The following is a 19,817-nucleotide window of genomic DNA, read 5'->3' on the forward strand; positions in this document are numbered from 1 at the left end:
TATAACAAATAAATGGTATTGATTTCTTGGTTTCCTTCTCTGAATTTTCTTTGTTACTGTAAAGTTATCCCACTGATTTTTAGATACTGATCTTATATCCTGACACTCTACTAAACTGTTTTACTAGCTCTAACAGTTGGGTTTTTTTAATTGACTTCTTGGGGTTTTTTGTGTACACAATCATAGTGTCTTCATATAGTGAAAGTCTAACCAGCTCTTGGCTGATCTGAATGCCTTTTACATCTGGAGAAGATAAAATTAATAAATGGGACCTTTTAAAGATTGAATCACTGTGTGCATCAAAACTTTTTTCCAACAGAGTGAAAAGAAAACCCACTGACTGTGGGGGAAAAAAATTTGAAAATACCGTTTCAGACAAGGGCCTCATATCAAAAGTTTAAAGCATCTTATACTGCCTCCATAAAAAAAGACTGATCACACAATTACAAAATGGGCAAAAGACATGGAAAGACTTCTCAGGGGGAAGATATTTGGATTGCCAACAGAAACATGGAGAAATGCTCAAAATCACTGGCATAATAGAGATGAAATCAAAACCACAATGAGATACCATCTCACTCCAGCAACAGTGGCAAAGTTTAACAACACAGCAAGTAATAAATGATTTAGAGGATTTGGAGAGATAGGACCTCATATACATTGTTGGTGGGATTGTGAAACAATGCAACCACTCTGGAAGGCAGTTTGACATTTCCTAAAAAAGCTGAACATAGAAATTCCATGTGACCCAGCTATTTCAATACTTCGAATATACCCTGGGAAAATGAGAACTCATGGATAAACAGAGATTTACACTTAATGTTCATAGTAGCATTATTCATCATCGCAAGAACATGGCAATAGTCCAAATGCCCAATCACATTGAATGGATTGAGAAATTATGGTCCATTCACACAATGGAATACTATGCAACACGCAGGAGCAATAATTTTGTAAATTACTACCTTACTTGGGAAGGACTGGAGAACATTATGCTAAGTGCAGTCCCATAAGGACAAATATTGTATAAGACCATTATTTTAGAACAAGTATGAGGATCCAAGCGTAAGGAGAAGGGTGGGAACAGAAAGGTGAGAATAGACGGGGATGGTTAATCATAGGGTTGCACAATATGATGGGTGGAGGGATGTGAAGCAAATGGTAAAGATCTTTTGCAAAAAACAATGTAAACGAACCATTTTTTTAAGTTTCAGTTTTCATATGATTAAAGAAATTTTAAAATTTCATTTCTTTATTTCAGTTTCCATACACTTGATTTCTTCCCTTGATTTCCCTGTTGCTGATTTCTAATTTTATAGAATTGAGATCTGAGATGATTCTTTGTAATATTTTGGAACAATATGTCAACAGAAAACTGCCAGATGTGCAGGCTCGATTTAGAAGGGGTCACGGTACTAGGGATATTATAGCTAATGTAAGATGGATCTTGGCAGAAAGCCGAGAGAATACGAGAAGAATGTCTCCCTGTGCTTCATTGACTATGCAAAGGTTTTTGACTGTGTGGATCACAACAAGCTATGGCTGACTCTGAGAAGAATGGGAATCCCAGAAAATTTGATTGTGCTAATGCGAAAGCTATACTTGGACCAAGAGGCAGTCATCAGAACAGAGCAGGGAGACACTGGATGGTTCAAAATCAAGAAAGGGGTCTTTCAGGGTTGTATTTTGTCTCCATAGCTTTTCAATCTGTATGCAGAACAGATCATCTGAGACGCTGGGCTGTACAAGGAGGAATGCGGCATCAGGATTGGTGGAAGAATCGTCAACAACCTGCATTATGCAGATGACACAGGTCCTCCTCGCTGAAACAGAGGAGGACCTGAAGCACTTGCTGCAGGAGGTCAAGGACTGCAGTCTTCAATATGAATTGAAGCTCAAATCAAGAAAACAAAGATTCTCACCACTGGGACAATTGGTAGCATCAGTATGGATGGTGAAGAGATTGAGATAGTTACCAGTTTTAGTTTGCTTGGTTTCACAGTCAACATTCTTGGTAATAGCAGCCAGGAAATCAGGAGATGAATTGCAGTGGGAAAGTCAGCTGTGAGGGACCTCTCAAGAGTACTGAAGTGCAACGACGTCAGGCTGGAGACTAAGGTGCGCCTGATCCAGGCTATAGTCTTTGCAATCACATGCTACGCATCAGAGAGTTGGATAGTGAATAGGGATGATAGAAGGAGAATTGATGCCTTTTAGTTGTGGTGCTGGAGAAGAGTGTTGAATATACCATGGACTGCCAGAACAAACAGGTTTGTCCTTGAGAGGGTGAAGCCAGAATGTTCCCTGGAGTCAAGGATTCTGAAACTTCATCTGACATACTTTGGAAATGTTGCAATGCGGGATCAGTCCTTGGAGAGGGACATCACGCTCAGGAGGGTGGAGGGACAGCGCAGGAGAGGAAGAACCTCGATGAGATGTATCGATTCTGTGAGTGGAGTGGTGGGAATGAATGTGTTTGAGACAGCGAGGTTGGCACAGGATAGAACAGCGTTTAGGGCTCTGCACGTAGGGTCGCTATGAGTCGCAAATGACTTGATGGCACATAACAACAACAATGAATGTATTGAGGCTTGCTCTAGAGGAAAATGTGTATTTTGCTCTTTTTGAGTGTTCTTTATGTGTTTATGAAATTTAATTGTTTAGTTGTTTGTGTTCTTTAATATCTTTGTTTCATCCTTTCCAATCTTGTCCTTCATTGAAATGGTCTATTAAAGTCTCCTAGTGTTTAATTTCACAGTTTGAGATATTTTAGAGATTTTTCATTGAATACACAGATATTGATTATACTATGTCTTTGTCAGTAGTATTTTGAGCTGGTTTTTTCCCTTGATGAATGGATTGTCAGAAATCAATATGTCTTTTTTAGACAGCATATAGATATGTGGTATTTCTTTTCTATTCTGCTGCTTTTCTTCTCTTAGCTATTGCATTTTATCCAATCACATTTCATGTAACTATCAATAGATATTTTAACGCTTTCATTTGACTGTGTGTGTGTGTATGTGTGTGCTGCTGATTTTTGTGTTACATATACTTTTTTGAGCTGAGTTAATCTTTTAATATATTTCTTTAGCATTTCCTTAATTTCTTTTGTTCTAATATTTGTTGTTGTTATGTGCCGTCGAGTCATTTGCGACTGAGAGGAACCCTATGTACAACAGCCCTAAACCCTGCTCTATCCTCTGCCAATTGCATTGCCTCTGACACGCTCATCCCGATTACCCCAGTCACTGAATCAATCCTCCCAAGCATGATGTCCCTCTCCAAGGACCTCTCCCTCTTTACAACATGTCCAAAGCATGTCAGACGAAGTCTCAGAATCCTTGCCTCCAAGGAGCAGCTTGTTTTAACCCTCTCCAGGATGAATCTGTTTGTTTTCTTGGCAGTCGATGGTACATTCAATACTCTTCTCCAGCACCACAGCTCAAAGGCATCAACTCTCCTTCTATCCTCCTTAGTCATTGTCCAACTCTCTGATGCATAACAAGTGATTGCAAAGACCATAGCCTGTATCAGGTGCACCTTAGTCTCCAGAGAGACACCATTGCTCTTCAGTACCCTGAAGAGGTCCCTAAAAGCAGACTTTCCCATAATAATACGTTTTTTTTATTTCCTGCCTACTGGTGCCAAAAGTGTTGACTGTGGAGCCAAGCAGACTAAAGTTGTGAACAATCTCAATCTCTTCACCATCCATCCTGATGCTGCCAATTGGTCCAGTGGTGAGAATCTTTGTCTTCTTGACATTGAGCTTCAATACATAATGAAGGCTGCAGTCCTTGACCCTCTGCAGCAAGAGCTTCAGGTCCTCCTCAGTTTCAGCAAACAGGGTTGTGTCATTTGCGTAACTCAGATTGTTAATAGATCTTCCACCAATCCTGATGCCACACTTCTCCTCGTAGAGCCTAGCCTCTCGGATAATCTGTTCTGCATACAGGTTGAAAAGGTATGGAGATAGAAGACATCCCTGGCCTTTCCCAATTTTGAACCATGCAGTGTTTCCTTGCTCTTTTCTGATGACTGCCTCTTGGTCCAATTATAGGTTTCACATTAGAACAATCACGTATTCTGGGATTCCCATTCTTCTCAGAGTCAGCCACAGTTTGTTATGATCCACACAGTCAAACGCCTTTGCATAATCAATGAAACACAGATAGACATTCTTCTGGTATTCCCTGCCTTCAGCTAAGATCCATCTAACATCAGCTACAATGAAAACCTATGTTCTAATGCTTACTAAGCCTTTATCCTTATATGTTGTTGTCATTGTTGATTGCCTTCATGTTGAGCATGACTCATAGTAACCCTATGAACAAAAGACCTGAAGCCCCTCTACAACTACTGACATTTGTCAAATTCATAGACTTTTCTGGAGGCATGTTATTTAGAAAGTGGATACCACTCCTGCTTCCAAATATATCGTTATATAGCAAAGGGTAAGACAGGGTTCAGATCTATTGTTCATAGAATCTCTATGATTTGTGCTTAATTTGATGCACTTAACAACAATAGCAAATTTTTACAGTTTTCTTCTTTTTTAATATTTATGTTGTTGTTGTCATGTGCTGCCAAATCTACCCTACAGCTATCCTTTGAACAACAAATGTGAATCTTGTCTTATTTTGTGTCATCTCCACCATCCCCGATATACTTGAGCCCATTGTTAGAGTCAATTTGTCTTGTCTAGGGTCTTCTTCTCTTTTGCTGGCCCTTCACTTTTCCAAGGATTATATCCTTTTCCTAAAAATGATCTTATGTGAGAGATGTTTCATCATCCTTGCCTCTAAAGATCACCCTGGTTGCACTTTTGCCAAGATATATGAGATATTCAGTACTCTTCTCCAACACCACAACTCCAAGGTATCAATTCTACTGTCATCATTTTCATTCACTTCATCACTTCATCATTTTCTAACTTTCAGATGTGTAACAATTAGTTGAAAATACCATGGCTTGATCAGCTACATTTTAATCTTTAAATTGATAGCACTTTGGAGCTATCCTGGAAAGCAGATTTTCCCAAAGCCACATAACTTTTGATTTATTTTATTTTCTCTCTACTAGTTTATTTACAAAATTCAAATACAAATTTGAACAAATTCTTTCAATTTCCTTCACCGCCCCTACCCATCAAATTGTACAACCCAATGATTAATATCTTTCCCCCTGCACATCCACATCCCTCTGCTCCCAGCCTCTCCCACCCCTCCTGGATCCTTATACTCATTCTACAATAACGGTTTAATACAATATTTATCCTTGTGGGACTGAGTTAGTTCACTCAGCATAGTGCTCTCCAGTCCCTCCCAAAGTAGGTAATAATTTACAAAGTTTTTCATTCTGCATGCTGCATAGTATTCCATTGTGTAAAGGTACCATAATTTCTCAATCCATTCATTTGTGGTTGGATATTTGGGCTGTTTCCATGTTCTTGCAATGGTGAATAATGCTGCTATGAACATTGCTGTGCAAATCTCAATTTCTGCCTCGGTTATCATATTCTCAGGGTATATTCCAAGTAGTGGAACAGCTCGGTCATATGGAATTTCTATGTTCAGCTTTTGGTACACAGTGTGTTGAGTTCCTATCCTGAACCAATCTCACTGGATTCAACACACACCCACACTGTATCTTCATTATTATCTCCATTATTGTGTCAATCCATCTCCTCCTAGGTCCTTCTCTCTTGCCCTGTCCCTCCACCTTTCAAAGTATGATGTCTTCCTATAAGAACTGGTCCATCCTGGAAACATGCCTAAAGTATGTCAGATAGAACTTCAAAATCCTTTTTTCCAAGGAACATCTTGGTTTTACCCTCTCTAGGAGGGTAAAAACTGCTTGTTCTCTTGGCAGTCCATGTTCCATATTTTTCTTCCATCCCAACTAAAAAACATCAATTCTTCTATTATCCTTAGTAATTTTCTAGCTCTTTGATGCATGGCAAATAATTTAGAAGATCATGGTCTGGATCAGGGGCATCTTAGTCTCTAGACTGACATAGTTTCTCTTTAGCCCTCTGGAGAGGTCCTGGACAGAAGATTTTCCTAATACAATTCATCTTTTGATTCCTGACTGCTTGTGCCAAGAGTGTTGCTTGTGGAGCTGAGCAAGCTGAAATTGTTAATAATCTCAACCTCTTGATTTGTGGTTATCCTCATTTATAGATGTGTCTGTGGATCCCCTTTTTTTAATCTTGTAAATTTATTTTACTTTGTATACTTCTATGTCTAGGTTGGTTTCTGGATGTTGATGTCACTTGTATTAATTTCAGGTTGTTGCCTGCTATTGTTGGATAACCATCCAAAGACCTCCTCTTAGTATTTTTCCTTAGTTTCTGTTTTTCAGGAAATGTCCTAATTTCATCATTATATTTGGGGAACAGTTTCATTGGGTATTTAATTTTTGTTTTAAATTATTTTTGTTCTTTCAGGGTTTTATATATGCTATTTTTTTGCTAATCTTGCCTGGACGGTTTCTCTTGAGATACCAGAGCTTTGGTTTACTGGTTCTCCTTTGTAGGTAACTTTTTTGTTTTTCCTGAGCTCCTTTTTAGTACTCTTTATTTTCATTTGTTTTTAGAAAGTTTACTTATTTTGATTGTCTTTGAGTTGAGCATGACTCATAGTGACCCTGTGAATAAAAGGCCTGAAGCCCCTCTACAACTATCAACGTTTATCAAAGTTAATAGAGATTCTGGAGGCATGTCATTTAGGAAGTGGATGCTACTCCTGCTTCCAAATTATCTTATGTCTTGATTTTCTTTTGGGATCTATATTTTTTGGGGTTTATTGAGCATCTTAAATCCATATCTTGTCTTTCATATTAAGAAAATTTATTCTAGCAAATCTTTATCAGTTTCTCTGTGCTTTTTTTAAATATCTTCCTGTTCTGAAATTCCAGTTACCTCTAAGTTATTTCTTTTGATTGTGTCCTACATAATTCTTAAGATTTTATCATTCTTTTTTCTGATCGTTTTGCTAACAGATTGGTGTTGAGATATTTGTCATCTTTTTCCACACAATAGGCTCAAGTTAAATTTTTAAACATTGCATCTTAGATTTAGTAAAAAATCACCTTTCAGTGTCAGCTTGTATGCTGCTGTAAGGCTAAACAGGTTTCAGGAGAATTTCCAGAATGAGATGAACTAGGAATAAACACCTGACAATCTAGTTTCAAATATCAATCAACGGAAACCTTGTGAATAACAAAAGTTTAGTCTACAACAGATCGTGAATGTGGTGCAGAAACAGGCAGCATTGTCTTTCATTGTGCATGGATTTACTATGAGTTGAGGGCTGAGGTTTTGGCATCCCTGCAAGGTAACTTCATTTTCTTTTCTCCCCAGATGGTGCTCCTGGCTAGGTGTGAGGGACACTGTAGCCAGGCATCACGTTCTGAGCCTTTGGTCTCATTCAGCACTGTCCTCAAGCAACCCTTCCACTCCTCTTGTCACTGCTGTCGACCTCAGACCTCCAAGCTGAAGGCATTGAGACTGCGCTGCTCAGGAGGCATGCGACTTACTGCCACTTACCGGTACATCCTTTCCTGTTATTGTGAGGAGTGCAGCTCCTGAAGCCCATTCCCAAGTAGTTTCTAGATGACGTCCTTTCCTAGCCAGGGCAGCTCAACCATCCAGGGAGGAAATAAAGAAAAAGTTAAGGCATTAAAGATGCGCTAATTCCCACAAGATTCTGCATATTCTAGTAATAAAGACTCCATGTTGACACAGATATACTCTGGAAAACTTGGTTTCTGCTCTCATCTCCTTTACATGGTATAGTTTCTTAAGGTACTTTTTCTGATTTAGGTATATCTCCCCTTGGCTTTGAATGTTGTTTGGGTTTTCAATGATTAAACAGTAATGAGGCAAAAAAGGGCACACGTGCAAGACTGTCATTTGGTGCTTACTAGGGAAAAAAATACTTAAGAAAACCTAAATTTTTCTGCTGTCTCTTGGGGGGGGGCGGTGTTTTGTTTTGTCTTGTTGTTTTTATCTTGCCATTTTTGGTCTAAGGTTACCATTGCTGCTAACATAGTTACTAATTTCAAATCTCGGGCACCATGCATGTGGATATGTTTAGCTAGGCTTACTCACAACTAGCTAACTGACATGAAAAATACCTGTCTAAAGAATTCTCTTCTGTAATGTTAACACACTGGACAGCTATAGTTATAATTTTGAATGGTCTTTCTGGAAATAAAAGTAGCAAAAAGAATTTGACATCTGATAAACTGTGATAAAAATTTTGGAAAAAAGCACACTTCCAAAGACCTTCATTGACTTTCAAAAAGGCATATAACTACTAGTGGCATGGATAAGATATTATACTCATACAGGCAATTAGACAACCAAGTTTGAGCCCATTTGTATGCTGTAGCATTAGCCATTTCATAGGTATCATTCTCTAATATTCACTTGTCCATGTGAAGCTTGGTGCCAAAATGCCTGGCTGGCTCATCTTCTAAACATCTGGCTCAAATATGTTTCATTTCATTTTTGAAGCTCAAATGTTGAGTTCTTTCCATGTTTTGAAATAAAATGATACTACTTTTAAAAAATTTTGAGTGTGTATTTTTCCTCTTTTTCAATATCTTACCATAATACAGTCTACAAAAGAAATGTAATACTTAATGCTTAAGCATCCCTATTGTGTTGGAGAGTGCAAAGAGGAATGCACAGTGAGGCTTTTTTTGGTTTTCTTTTTTTTTGTGGGGTTTTTTTAGGTAAATGTTTTAAAAAGCCATTGTTGTTGTTGTTATGTGCCGTCCAGTTGCCTGTGACTCATAGTGACTTTATCTACAGTAGTGCCGAATTCTGACCTATCTTGAGTCAGTCTGGCCAACTCTGATAGACCAAATCCCATTTCTCCAGTCACAATGTCAATGTATCCCAACTTGGGATTTCCTCTCCTGTGTTATCCCTCCATCCTTCCAAGCATGACGTCCTTCTCCAAGGACTGGTCAGATTATTTGGTAGGCTGAACTTTATGAGGAGGAATGTAACATTAGGATTGGAGTGAGACTCATCAACAACCTGCATTATGCTGATCACACAACTTGACTTGCTGAAACTGAGAAGGAAATGAGATCTTTGCTGCAGAAGATCAAGGACTATAGTCTTCAATATGTATTGAAGCGCAACATCAAGGAAACAAAGATTGTCAGCACTGAGCCAATTGGCAACTTCATAACAGAGAAGAGATTGAGATTGTTAACAACTTTTTAAGTAAGCTAAATTACTTAAGACGGCATAGAGCTTATAACATTTGAATTTTAATCTTGGGGTTTACTCTATAGAATAAACAAAAAATCTCATTATTTCTTGTTTCTATACAAGCTGTGAAATGAAATAGGAAAGTCACCTTCCTTTTAATCTTGAAAATTAAAAACTATCCATAAATGAAGTCTAAAGATCCATCAAGAGGACAAAGAGTTAATAAATACAGTCTTCTATACCACTGACTGTAGAATAGTCCAGTTTAATGATTCTACTGAATTACATTTCCCATAAAGATTGTAGATTTCACATTCCTTGGTGCAGATTTCACACATTTATTTTATTTTTTTAGAAAATCAACCCAAAGGGGTTAAGTTTATACTTGTGGCTTTGAAAGAAAATTAAATTACTGTTATTAAATCATGGCCTTCACCTTAACTTTCTTGGTGAAAAATGTAGGCATTTTACAAAATAGCAATTTAGACTATTACATGAGGTGATTTTTTTAAAAAAAGAATTAAAATTAATACTGAAATTTAAATGACTATAATTCTTAACTTATGAAAAAAACATATCACAACCTTAACATGCCTCCTGACTTAGAACATAAAATTCACTTAAGTTTATAACTTACATTTTCTAAATATCAGTATTTATTTCCTTACTACCAATTTGCGGGTAGAAAGGAGAAGTAGATGATCCATGTCTTCCAAATTCTCTAGAAACCATAGAAAATATTCCTTTCAAATATCATTATATGGTCTATTGTTATATCATAGAAATTAGCAGAATATAGCTTGGAACATTATAGAATCACAGAGAAGACACAGTGAGAAGGACATTGGAAATCACTTCACCTCTTCTCTCCCTAAATAATTCAGCAAATGGTTGTTCTTGTTGTGTACCATCCAGTCGGAGCCTACTACCTACAGTTAACCCTCCAGCAGGTTTTCAGAGGCAGTAAATCTCAAGGGAGGAGATTGTACATCTTCCTGAAGCAGCTGGTGGATTTGAACCACATACCTTTCATTTGACAATACCACCAAGCCACCAGAGGCAGAAATCCCAGATCTTTCCCAAGGTCATACAGTTTTCTCAGATTTGGGATTAGAACCTGCGTTTTCTGTCCTTTAACCCTTGAACACTTCCCTTTCCTTCCTCCATGACAGTGAAAAGACTTTTCCCTCTTTTGCAATCTTGGATGTTGAAAATGGAGAGTTAACAGAGAGAATATGTTACGGTAGATTAATGCTTAACAGAGCACACTAATGCTTAAAAAGAGGAAAAGGAAGTCATACATTTACAAAGACTGAAAAAATAGTTGTATGGATTTAGAGAATTCATACATTATTATTAAATACTGAGTACATGAGGAATTTTTATTTTCTCTTTTAAAAATTAAGAATATTTAGCTTTATTTTAATTTCTACCCATAAATATTGAAAGAGAACCAAATAAAAACTTTGGTCAGCTAAAAACACTACTCCAGAAATTCTCATGGAATTCCCACTAGTCTTCCCTATTCACTATTCATAACAAAGTGGAAATACCATCAACAAATGAATGGATAGAAAATAATGGTATATTCATACAATGGAATACTATGCAGCACTGAAAAACAATGAACTTGTAAAACATTCCACAACATGGGGGATCCTGGAACACATTACGCTGAGTGAAATATCTGAGTCACAAAAGGACAAATACTGCATGGCATCACTTTTATAAAGCAGGTCTGACATTGGAGTTTGGGAGGAAAACGAGATAAGAGTGGAAAGATAACGATTGTTGCATTGGAACAGAAGAAAGAAAGAAATGTCTAAAATGAACATATGATTAGTCATTATACATACCACAATACCCCAAAATAAGAGATGTGTCATTGTCAAGAGGACTGGAGGCAGGTAGCAATTGTGCAACAATGAATTTTTTTTTAATGTGAACTTAGGGAGGGGAAAAGGAAATATGCAGCAATGAATGAATGAATGATAATGTAGAAAATCTAACTTCTCTGTAAATGTTTGTAATGTCATAATTAAAACAAAATTTTATTTTAAAAATGTGTCTAAAAATATGTCTGAAGTCCAATAACTAAGAAACTTAAGCCTCCTGTTTTTACCGGCATGATAATAGAAAGAAAATGGGTATATAAGTCAAAAAGGAAAAAAGAAGAAATCAAGGCCTTCTTCTAAAGTCAACAGAGAACACTTTCTGCAACAGCCTACACTCTGAACTTTTACTTCTAGCCTTCTAAATGATGAGAAAATAAATTTTTCTGTATTAAAAAAAGAAAATGGAAATAAAATATATTCTACTTTGAATAGCGTATGCTAGAAATCTGTGTGGTAAGCCATAATGGTGGCATCTGTTGTTGTTGTTGTTGTTGTTATGTGCCTTCGAGTCACTTGCGACTCATAGAGACCCTATGTACAACAGCCCTAAACTCTGCTCTGTCCTGTGCCAATCGCACTGTCTGAGATGGTCCCATCCTGATTACCGCAGCCACTGAATCAATCCACCTCATAGAGGGCCTTTCCCTCCTGCGCTGTCCCTCTACCCTACCAAGCATGATGTCCCTCTCCAAGGACCTGTCCCTCCTTACAACATGTTCGAAGTATGTTAGACGAAGCCTCAGAATCCTTGCCTCCAACGATTTGACCCGGTTTAACCCTTTCCAGGATGAATCTGTTTGTTTTCCTAGCAGTCCATGGTACCCTCAATACTCTTCTTCTGCACCACAGCTCAAAGGCATCAATTCTCCTTCTATCCTCTCTAGACACTGTGCAAATCTCTGATGCATAACAAATGATAGCAAAGACCATGGCCTGTATCAGATGCACATCAATCTCCAGAGAGATATCATTGCTCTTCAGTACTTTGGAGAGGTCCCTAACAGGAGATTTTCCCATCGCAATACATCTTCTAATTTCTTGGCTACTGGTGCTAAGAGTGTTGACTGTGGAGCCAAGAAAGTAAAGCTGTGAACAATCTCAATCTCTTGATCATCCATCCTGATGCCACCAATTGGTCCAGTGGTGAGAATCTTTGTCTTCTTGATATTGAGCCTCAATCCATATAGAAGACTGCACTCCTTGACTTTCTGCACCAAGTGCTTCAAGTCTTAGTTTCAGCAAGCAAGGGTGTGCCATCTGCATTACACGGGTTGTTGCTGAATCTTCCTGCAATCCTGATGCCACACTTCTCCTAATACAGCCCAGCCTCCTGGATAATCTGTTCTGCATATAGGTTGAAAAGGAATGGAGATAGAACACATCCCTGGGGTACACCCTTCCCAATTTTGAACCATGCAGTGTTCCCTTGCACGATCAAGTGTTCTAGGATTCCCATTCTTCCCAGAGTCAGCCACAGTTTGTTGTGATCCACACAGTCAAACATCTTTGCATAATCAGTGAAACACAAATAGACATTCCTCTGGTACTCTCGGCTTTTAGCCAAGATCCATCTAATATTAGCTAAAGTATTCCTAGTACCATGACCCCTTCTAAACCCAGTCTTCACTCCTGGCAGTTCTCTGTTGATGTGCTGTTCCAGTTGTTTTTGGATAATCTTCAGCAGAATATTGCTTGCATGTGATATCAGTAATATTGTTCAATAATTTCCACACTCTGTTGGATCACCTTTCTTTGAAATGGGAACATATATAGTTCTCTTCCAGTCAGCTGGCTTCCAGATTTCTAGACACAACTTGGTGAGCACATCTAGGGCAGCATCTGTTAGTTGAAATACATCAACTGGTATACTATCAATGGCTGGGGCCTTATTTTTTGAAAATTCCTTCAAAGCATCTTGAACCTCTTCCTTCATCACCATAGGCTCTTGCTCATATGTTGTTTCATAAAATTCTTCTGTGTCTGTCAATTCCTTTCCAAAGGGAGTGGAAAGGGATGCTGGTGGTGGGTGGAGCAGGGAAATAAGTGGGTCAAGACACTTGTGTTAAGGGCAAGAATAACACTCAAAATATTGGTTAATTCCACAAATGGGGAAATATCTTTCGTTTGCTTTTTTCCGTAAAATACTTGTCTTTCAGACACTTCTCTATATCTGAGGATTCAGATTAAGACAGACTAGGAGGAAGGATTGGCCATTCACTTCCAAAATAGCAGCCCTCTGAAAACCCTATGTACAATAGAACATATGTAGACTAACAGATAGGGCAATTGAACTGAGGCAGAGCTTTCAAAAATGGAAATACAAAGGAAAAGGAACAGTTGTAAGCAGACACTAGTGACTGGAACATGGAATGTGAGAACCATGAATGTAGGAAAATTAGATATTGTTAAGGAAGTGGAACGCATAAATGTTGACATATTAGGTATTGCTGAGATGAGGTGGACTGGAAGGGGTCATTTTGAGTCAGACAATCATATGATCTATTACCCTGGAGAGGAAAAGGTGAAGAAAAATGGGGTTGCTTTCATAGTTAAAAACAGTATTTCTAGATATGTCTTGAAATACAATATTGTGAGTTACAAGATAATATCCATACACGTACAAGGAAGTCCAGTGAATACCCCTAGCATTCAGATGTATGCACCAACAACCAGAGCCAAAGAAGAGGAAATAGAAGACTTCTACCAACTTTTACAGTCAGAGATCGATCAAACATGAAATCAAAATAATAATAGGTGAGTAAATGTAAAAGTTGGGAACAGAGAAGAATCAGTAGTTGGAAAACATGGACTTGGTGACAGAAAGGAAGCTGGAGATAGAATGATTGTGTTCTGCACAATCAACGACTTATTCATTGCAAATATGTTTTATAAGAAATGTAAACACTGGCCTTGCCGCGCCGGCCGGCTGGCCTGGCTCCCCTCCCCGGCCCCTACGGGCGGGCGGGCTGCCCTGACGAGGCGGGGAGGGGAGAGCTGGCCGGCCGGCGGGTCATCTGTGCTGCCCCCAACTGCACGCGGAAGAGCACGCAGTCCGACCTGGCCTTCTTCAGGTTCCCGCAGGATCCGGCCAGATGCCAGAAGTGGGTGGAGAATTGTAGGAGAGCTGACTTAGAAGATAAAACACCTGATCAGCTTAATAAACATTATCGGTTATGTGCCAAACACTTTGAGACCTCTATGATCTGTAGAACTACTCCTTATAGGACAGTTCTTCGAGATAATGCTATACCAACAATATTTGATCTTACCAGTCATCTGAACAATCCACATAGTAGACACAGAAAACGAATAAAAGAACTGAGTGAAGATGAAATCAGGACACTGAAACAGAAAAAAAGTAAGTGATAGTGTTAATGGCTCAACTTCTGAATGCCTTTTTTAAAGGCCTTGCTCTCTTGATGAAACTTCTGAACAACAGCAAACACATAAAGAAACAAACAACAGCAATATTCAGAACCTCAGTGCAAAAGAAGGTGGTGAAGAACAGGATGAAGACATTTTACCTTTAACTCTTGAAGAAAAGAAAAACAAAGAATACCTAAAGTCTTTATTTGAAATTTTGATTCTTATGGGAAAGCAGAACATACCTCTGGATGGTAATGAAACTGATGAAATCCCAGATGGTCTCTTTACTCCTGATAACTTTCAAGCTCTGCTCGAGATCTGTGAGAGCTACATTCGGGAAGAAACTCTCAGGGAAGTGAGAGACTCCCATTTCTTTTCCATTATCACCGATGATGTGGTGGACATAGCAGGGGAAGAGCATCTACCTGTGTTGGTGAGGTTTGTGGATGAATCTCACAATCTGAGAGAGGAATTTGTGGGCTTCCTGCCTTACGAAGCTGATGCAGAGATTTTGGCTGTGAAATTTCACACTACGATAACTGAGAAATGGGGATTAAACATGGAGTACTGTCGTGGCCAGGCTTACATCGTGTCCAGTGGATTTTCTTCGAAGATGAAGGTTGTCGCTTCTAGACTTTTAGAGAAATGCCCTCAAGCCATCTACACACTCTGTTCTTTCTGTGCTTTAAATATGTGGTTGGCAAAATCTGTACCTGTTATGGGAGTATCTGTTGCACTGGGAACAATTGAGGAAGTTTGTTCATTCTTCCATCGATCACCACAACTGCTTTTAGAACTTGACAATGTAATTTCTGGCCTTTTTCAGAACAGTGAAGAAAGGGGTAATGAACTGAAGGAAATTTGCCATTCTCAGTGGACAGGCCGGCATGATGCTTTTGAAATCTTAGTGGACCTCTTGCAAGCACTTGTTCTATGCTTAGATGGTATAAATAATGACACAAGTGTTAATGGAATAATTGCATAGCTGGCCGAGCCTTTGTACTCTGTAGTGCAATAACAGATTTTGATTTTATCGTTACAATTGTTGTTCTTAAAAACTTCTTGTCTTTTACAAGAGCTTTTGGGAAAAACCTGCAGGGTCAGACCTCTGATGTCTTCTTTGCTGCCAGCAGCTTGACTGCAGTGCTGCATTCACTAAATGAAGTGATGGAAAATATTGAAGTTTATCATGAATTTTGGTTTGAGGAAGCCACAAATTTGGCATCCAAACTTGATATTCAGATGAAACTCCCTGGGAAATTCCGCCTAGCTCAGCAGGGCAACCTGGATTCTCAGCTAACCTCAGAGAGTTGCTATAAAGAAATCCTGAGTGTCCGAACTGTAGAGCACATTATTCAGGAACTTAAAGGTATATTTTCAGAACAGCACCTCAAAGCTCTTAAATGCTTATCTCTGGTCCCTTCTGTCATGGGGCAGCTCAAGTTCAATACGTCCGAGGAACACCATGCTGACATGTACAGGAGCGACTTACCCAATCCTGACACGCTGTCTGCCGAGCTTCATTGTTGGAGAATCAAGTGGAAACACAGAGGAAATGATATAGAGCTTCCATCCACCATTTATGAAGCCCTTCATTTGCCTGACATCAAGTTCTTCCCAAACTTTTATGCATTGCTGAAGGTCCTATGTATTCTTCCAGTGATGAAAGTTAAAAATGAGTGCTATGAAAATGGATGAAAGCGTCTCAAAGCATACTTAAGAAACACTTTGACAGACCAAAGGTCAAGTAACTTGGCTTTGCTTAACATTAATTTTGATATAAAACATGATTTAGATTTAATGGTGGACACATATATTAAACTCTATACAACTAAGTCAGAGCTTCCTAAAGGTAACTCAGAAACTGCTGAAAATACCTAAGAGACTGTTTTAAAATGGGTGTTTTCTTATATTTTATATTTGGTACAAAAGCTAGAAGGTTTATGTTGGCCACTTAATCACGGAATAACTTTGCCTGTATACCTAATGTATAGACTGGATATATTAGCCACTGATAATCTACCTATTTAAATGGCTCCTCTTTGAATTCTCATGCTTTGTAAAAAAATCTGTTCTTCCAGAAGATAGCAGTGAAAGTGCCCTTCTTTGTTTCTTTGTCTTACCTTTGGTGGTACTCTGGAATTTTTTAAGTTAAGTCATTTTAGACATACATTTATTATCACTGTGGATCCAGTTACCAGGTATTGAGTTACAGTTCTTTTAAGAAATACATTTTGTGGAGGTGTGGGAGTAAGGAATATATTTTATAAAATGTTACAATGAAACTCATGACTGATTGTTGATTAGTGGGAGTTTTAAAAAGCTGTAATGGACAATTAAGAAAATTACCAGGGTGATGCAAACTATGAGCTTGCCAAATATGGATTTCAGTGTAGATTGGCTTTATCATATGAACCTAAAGGAACAAATTACAGTTAAAGTGTGAATGGAAGAACTTACTATAGTTGTTATAGGTTCGGTTGCTGCTGTTTACATTCCTTTGTTGAGCCTACACCTTCATAAACCTTTTGGCAGGTATATAGTGAACATTTCTCTTTCATGGTCTAAATAGACTGTAAGGCCATGGACACTAACAGCTGATAACTTTGGTCTTTTTTCATGATTATATCTACTGCCTCATCTTGATTTATAAGCAAACCTGGGAAATCTACCAAAAAAAAGTGTTTTGTGGTTTATCTAGAAAGAATACAGAAATTATTACTGTTATTTTTGGTGAAGAAAATCAATTTTGTACAGTTTATTTCAATGTGAATAAAATGTGAATTTTGTTTAAAAAAAAGAAAAGAAACGTAAACACAGGTTATATACATGGATTTCACTTGATAGTATGCATAGGAATTAGACTGATTATCTCTGTGGAAAGAACTACTGAAGAAGCTCAATATCAGCTGTGAAAACTAGGCCAGGTGCTGATTGTGGAAAAGACCACCAACTACTCATATGAAAGTTCAAGCTGAAGCTAAGGAAAATGAAATCAAATCCATGGGAACCAAAATATGATCTTGAGTCTATCCCACCTGAATTTCAGAACTATCCCAGGGACAGGTCTGAGGCCTTGAACATCAATGAGCAAAGACCAGATGAGTTGTGGAAGAATATCAAGAGTATCATCCAGGAAGAGTGCAAAAGGTGATTACAAGACAGAGGAGGAAGACAAGATCAAAATGGATTTCAGAAGAGACTCTGAATATTGCACTAGAGCACTGAGAAGCCAAAGTAGAGGGAAGAATTAAAGATATTAAAGAGCTGAACAGAAGATTTCAAAAGGCAGCAGTGGAAGACAATGTAAAATATTACAATGAAATGTGCAAGGAGATAGAGCCAGAAAATCAGAAGGGCTGAACATTTCTTAAGCCCAAGGAACTGAAGGACACAAATTCAAATCTCGAGTTGCTATACTTAAGGATGCTTTGGGCAGTCCCAACATAGACGTTTTTAAAAAATGAGCTGATTACCCATCCTCCACAGTGTCAGTGCTACCCAGAATTTTGAATGTGATTCATGAGAATCAGTGGCTCAATGACACCCCCACCTCAGCCCTATTTCATGACACCCCGATCCCAGCCCTATTTCATAAGATGAGATTTTTCCAGTATTCACCTTGGCCTCTCTCATCTGAGGCCTTGCTCCACTTCCAGATATCACTGTTAAGACTGACCAAAAGCCCCTCTCAGTCCCTTCTCACGTTCATACCTTCATCCTCCAAGAGGCTGCACTGCCCATCCATGGTCCTTCTCTACAGAGACTTCCAGATGTCTGCACCTTTACAGGGAGCAGCTGTCCATGGGCAAACGGAAGACTCAGGTCAGGTGGCAGAAGGATCTGACACCTGTCAACCCCACAGCAGATACTTTTAGAGGTTTCTAAGCTAAAGGCCCACTTAGAACTATTATCTCTACCTTTGCAAAGACCCCACACTGCCCTGCCCTTCTCTCTCCTCTATCCTCAACCAACACATATGTATACACACATATACACACAAACAAACACAAAGGAGAATCAAAGAGGGCATTGATTTGGTTTTATTGCTAAGACCTAACTAAAGAGCTACAGTCACCAGAAATATTTTTTGCCAGCCAGTAAGGAATGAGAAAACCAACGGCTAAGCAGGAAGCATACAGGAGGGGAGAAGAGAGAATGAATAGAAAAAAAACCCAAGCGTATCCTACCCCTAACCTCCTCCTAAAATGAGCACTGGCAGGAAGAATAAAATAAGGTAACCCACAAAGACACAACACTTACATAGAAACTACTGTGACAAAGACAAGACTTATCTGCTCTCCACTCCCACATATTACAGACAAACACGTCTCAGGGCCCCTTAAACAATCCACCCCCCACCTCAACCCCTGCCTTGAGTAGTAGAATCACAGTTCAGTGGAATATTCTCCCTGGTACTAGAGCAATGCCTCCCCCCCCTTCCTACTCCTCTATCCTTGCCAACTAACACTGTTCCCCTGAAGCCTCCTCGGTCTTCCCAAAGACAGTTGCAGGTTCAGTTCCATCTGCAGATATCTACTTTTTTCTTAGTCTTCCTAGTCTTAGGGACTTAGTTGAGAGTGTTTTATTTTGTATAGGGAGAGAAAGAGAAAAAGGAAGGAAAGGGAGAGATTCACTAGTGCAATAAAACAAAAAATAATTTTTTTTAAGTCTTGAAAATTAAAACATAAAGTAGCCTTCTTCCCGGGGCAACTAAACAGAAAGAAGTTTGGTTTTGCTTACTGAGACATACACATGAAATTGAGTATACAGTCCATGCATCAGCACAGCCATTGGGGAGGACATTCTGATGCTGGTCCCTGTGCAAAACAGTCCCAGCAACACGGCCTGCCTGCCTTCGCTGCTGCCACCCTCACTGAATTGAGTAATCTTCACCAACACCACAATTCTAAGGCATATCAACTTGGATATTTTTCTTGAACATAATTGAGAGTTGAATGTGATCTTCTAATTGCAATTTTATTTATATGGCATATTGTCATCTTATAGTGTACTCTGGTGACTTTGTGGTAAAAAGTTGCTTTGTTGATCCAAAGGCATGAGGCTTAAGTCCACCAACTGATTCCCAGAAGAAAGGTGAGCAATCCTGTGTGACTGACAGCCTCTGAAACTCCTAGAGGGTCAACTATGAGTCAGTTACAACTCAACAGCACATGGAACATAACAACAACAACATTGCCTCCATCAGTGTCCTCATTATTGTAAATCTTGATTGAAAACTTATGAGGTAGATATTAGGATTATTATTCCCCACCCTTCCCTGTGCTTTGTCTCGTTCAATCCTCTTAGCAACTCTTTATAGC

General features: G+C 38.8%; 1 protein-coding gene and 1 pseudogene across 1 annotated transcript in view; both read left to right on the forward strand.

Moving 5' to 3' along the window:
• LOC102862822 (norrin-like) overlaps positions 1 to 7,591 on the forward strand; it is a 47,939-nt gene extending 40,348 nt beyond the window's left edge. The window contains exon 2 of the mRNA XM_006902076.1: positions 7,362 to 7,591. Coding sequence (XP_006902138.1) covers positions 7,362 to 7,591 — 230 coding nt within the window. The remainder of the gene's footprint in view (positions 1 to 7,361) is intronic.
• A 3,767-nt stretch (positions 7,592 to 11,358) lies between these two features.
• Positions 11,359 to 16,374, forward strand: LOC102870941 (annotated as a pseudogene).
• Positions 16,375 to 19,817: the final 3,443 nt, after the last annotated feature.

Source organism: Elephantulus edwardii, unplaced genomic scaffold (genome assembly GCF_000299155.1).
Source record: "Elephantulus edwardii isolate Elephantulus edwardi_28Jun2011 unplaced genomic scaffold, EleEdw1.0 scaffold00365, whole genome shotgun sequence".
In the NCBI taxonomy this organism is placed as follows: Eukaryota; Metazoa; Chordata; class Mammalia; order Macroscelidea; family Macroscelididae; genus Elephantulus; species Elephantulus edwardii.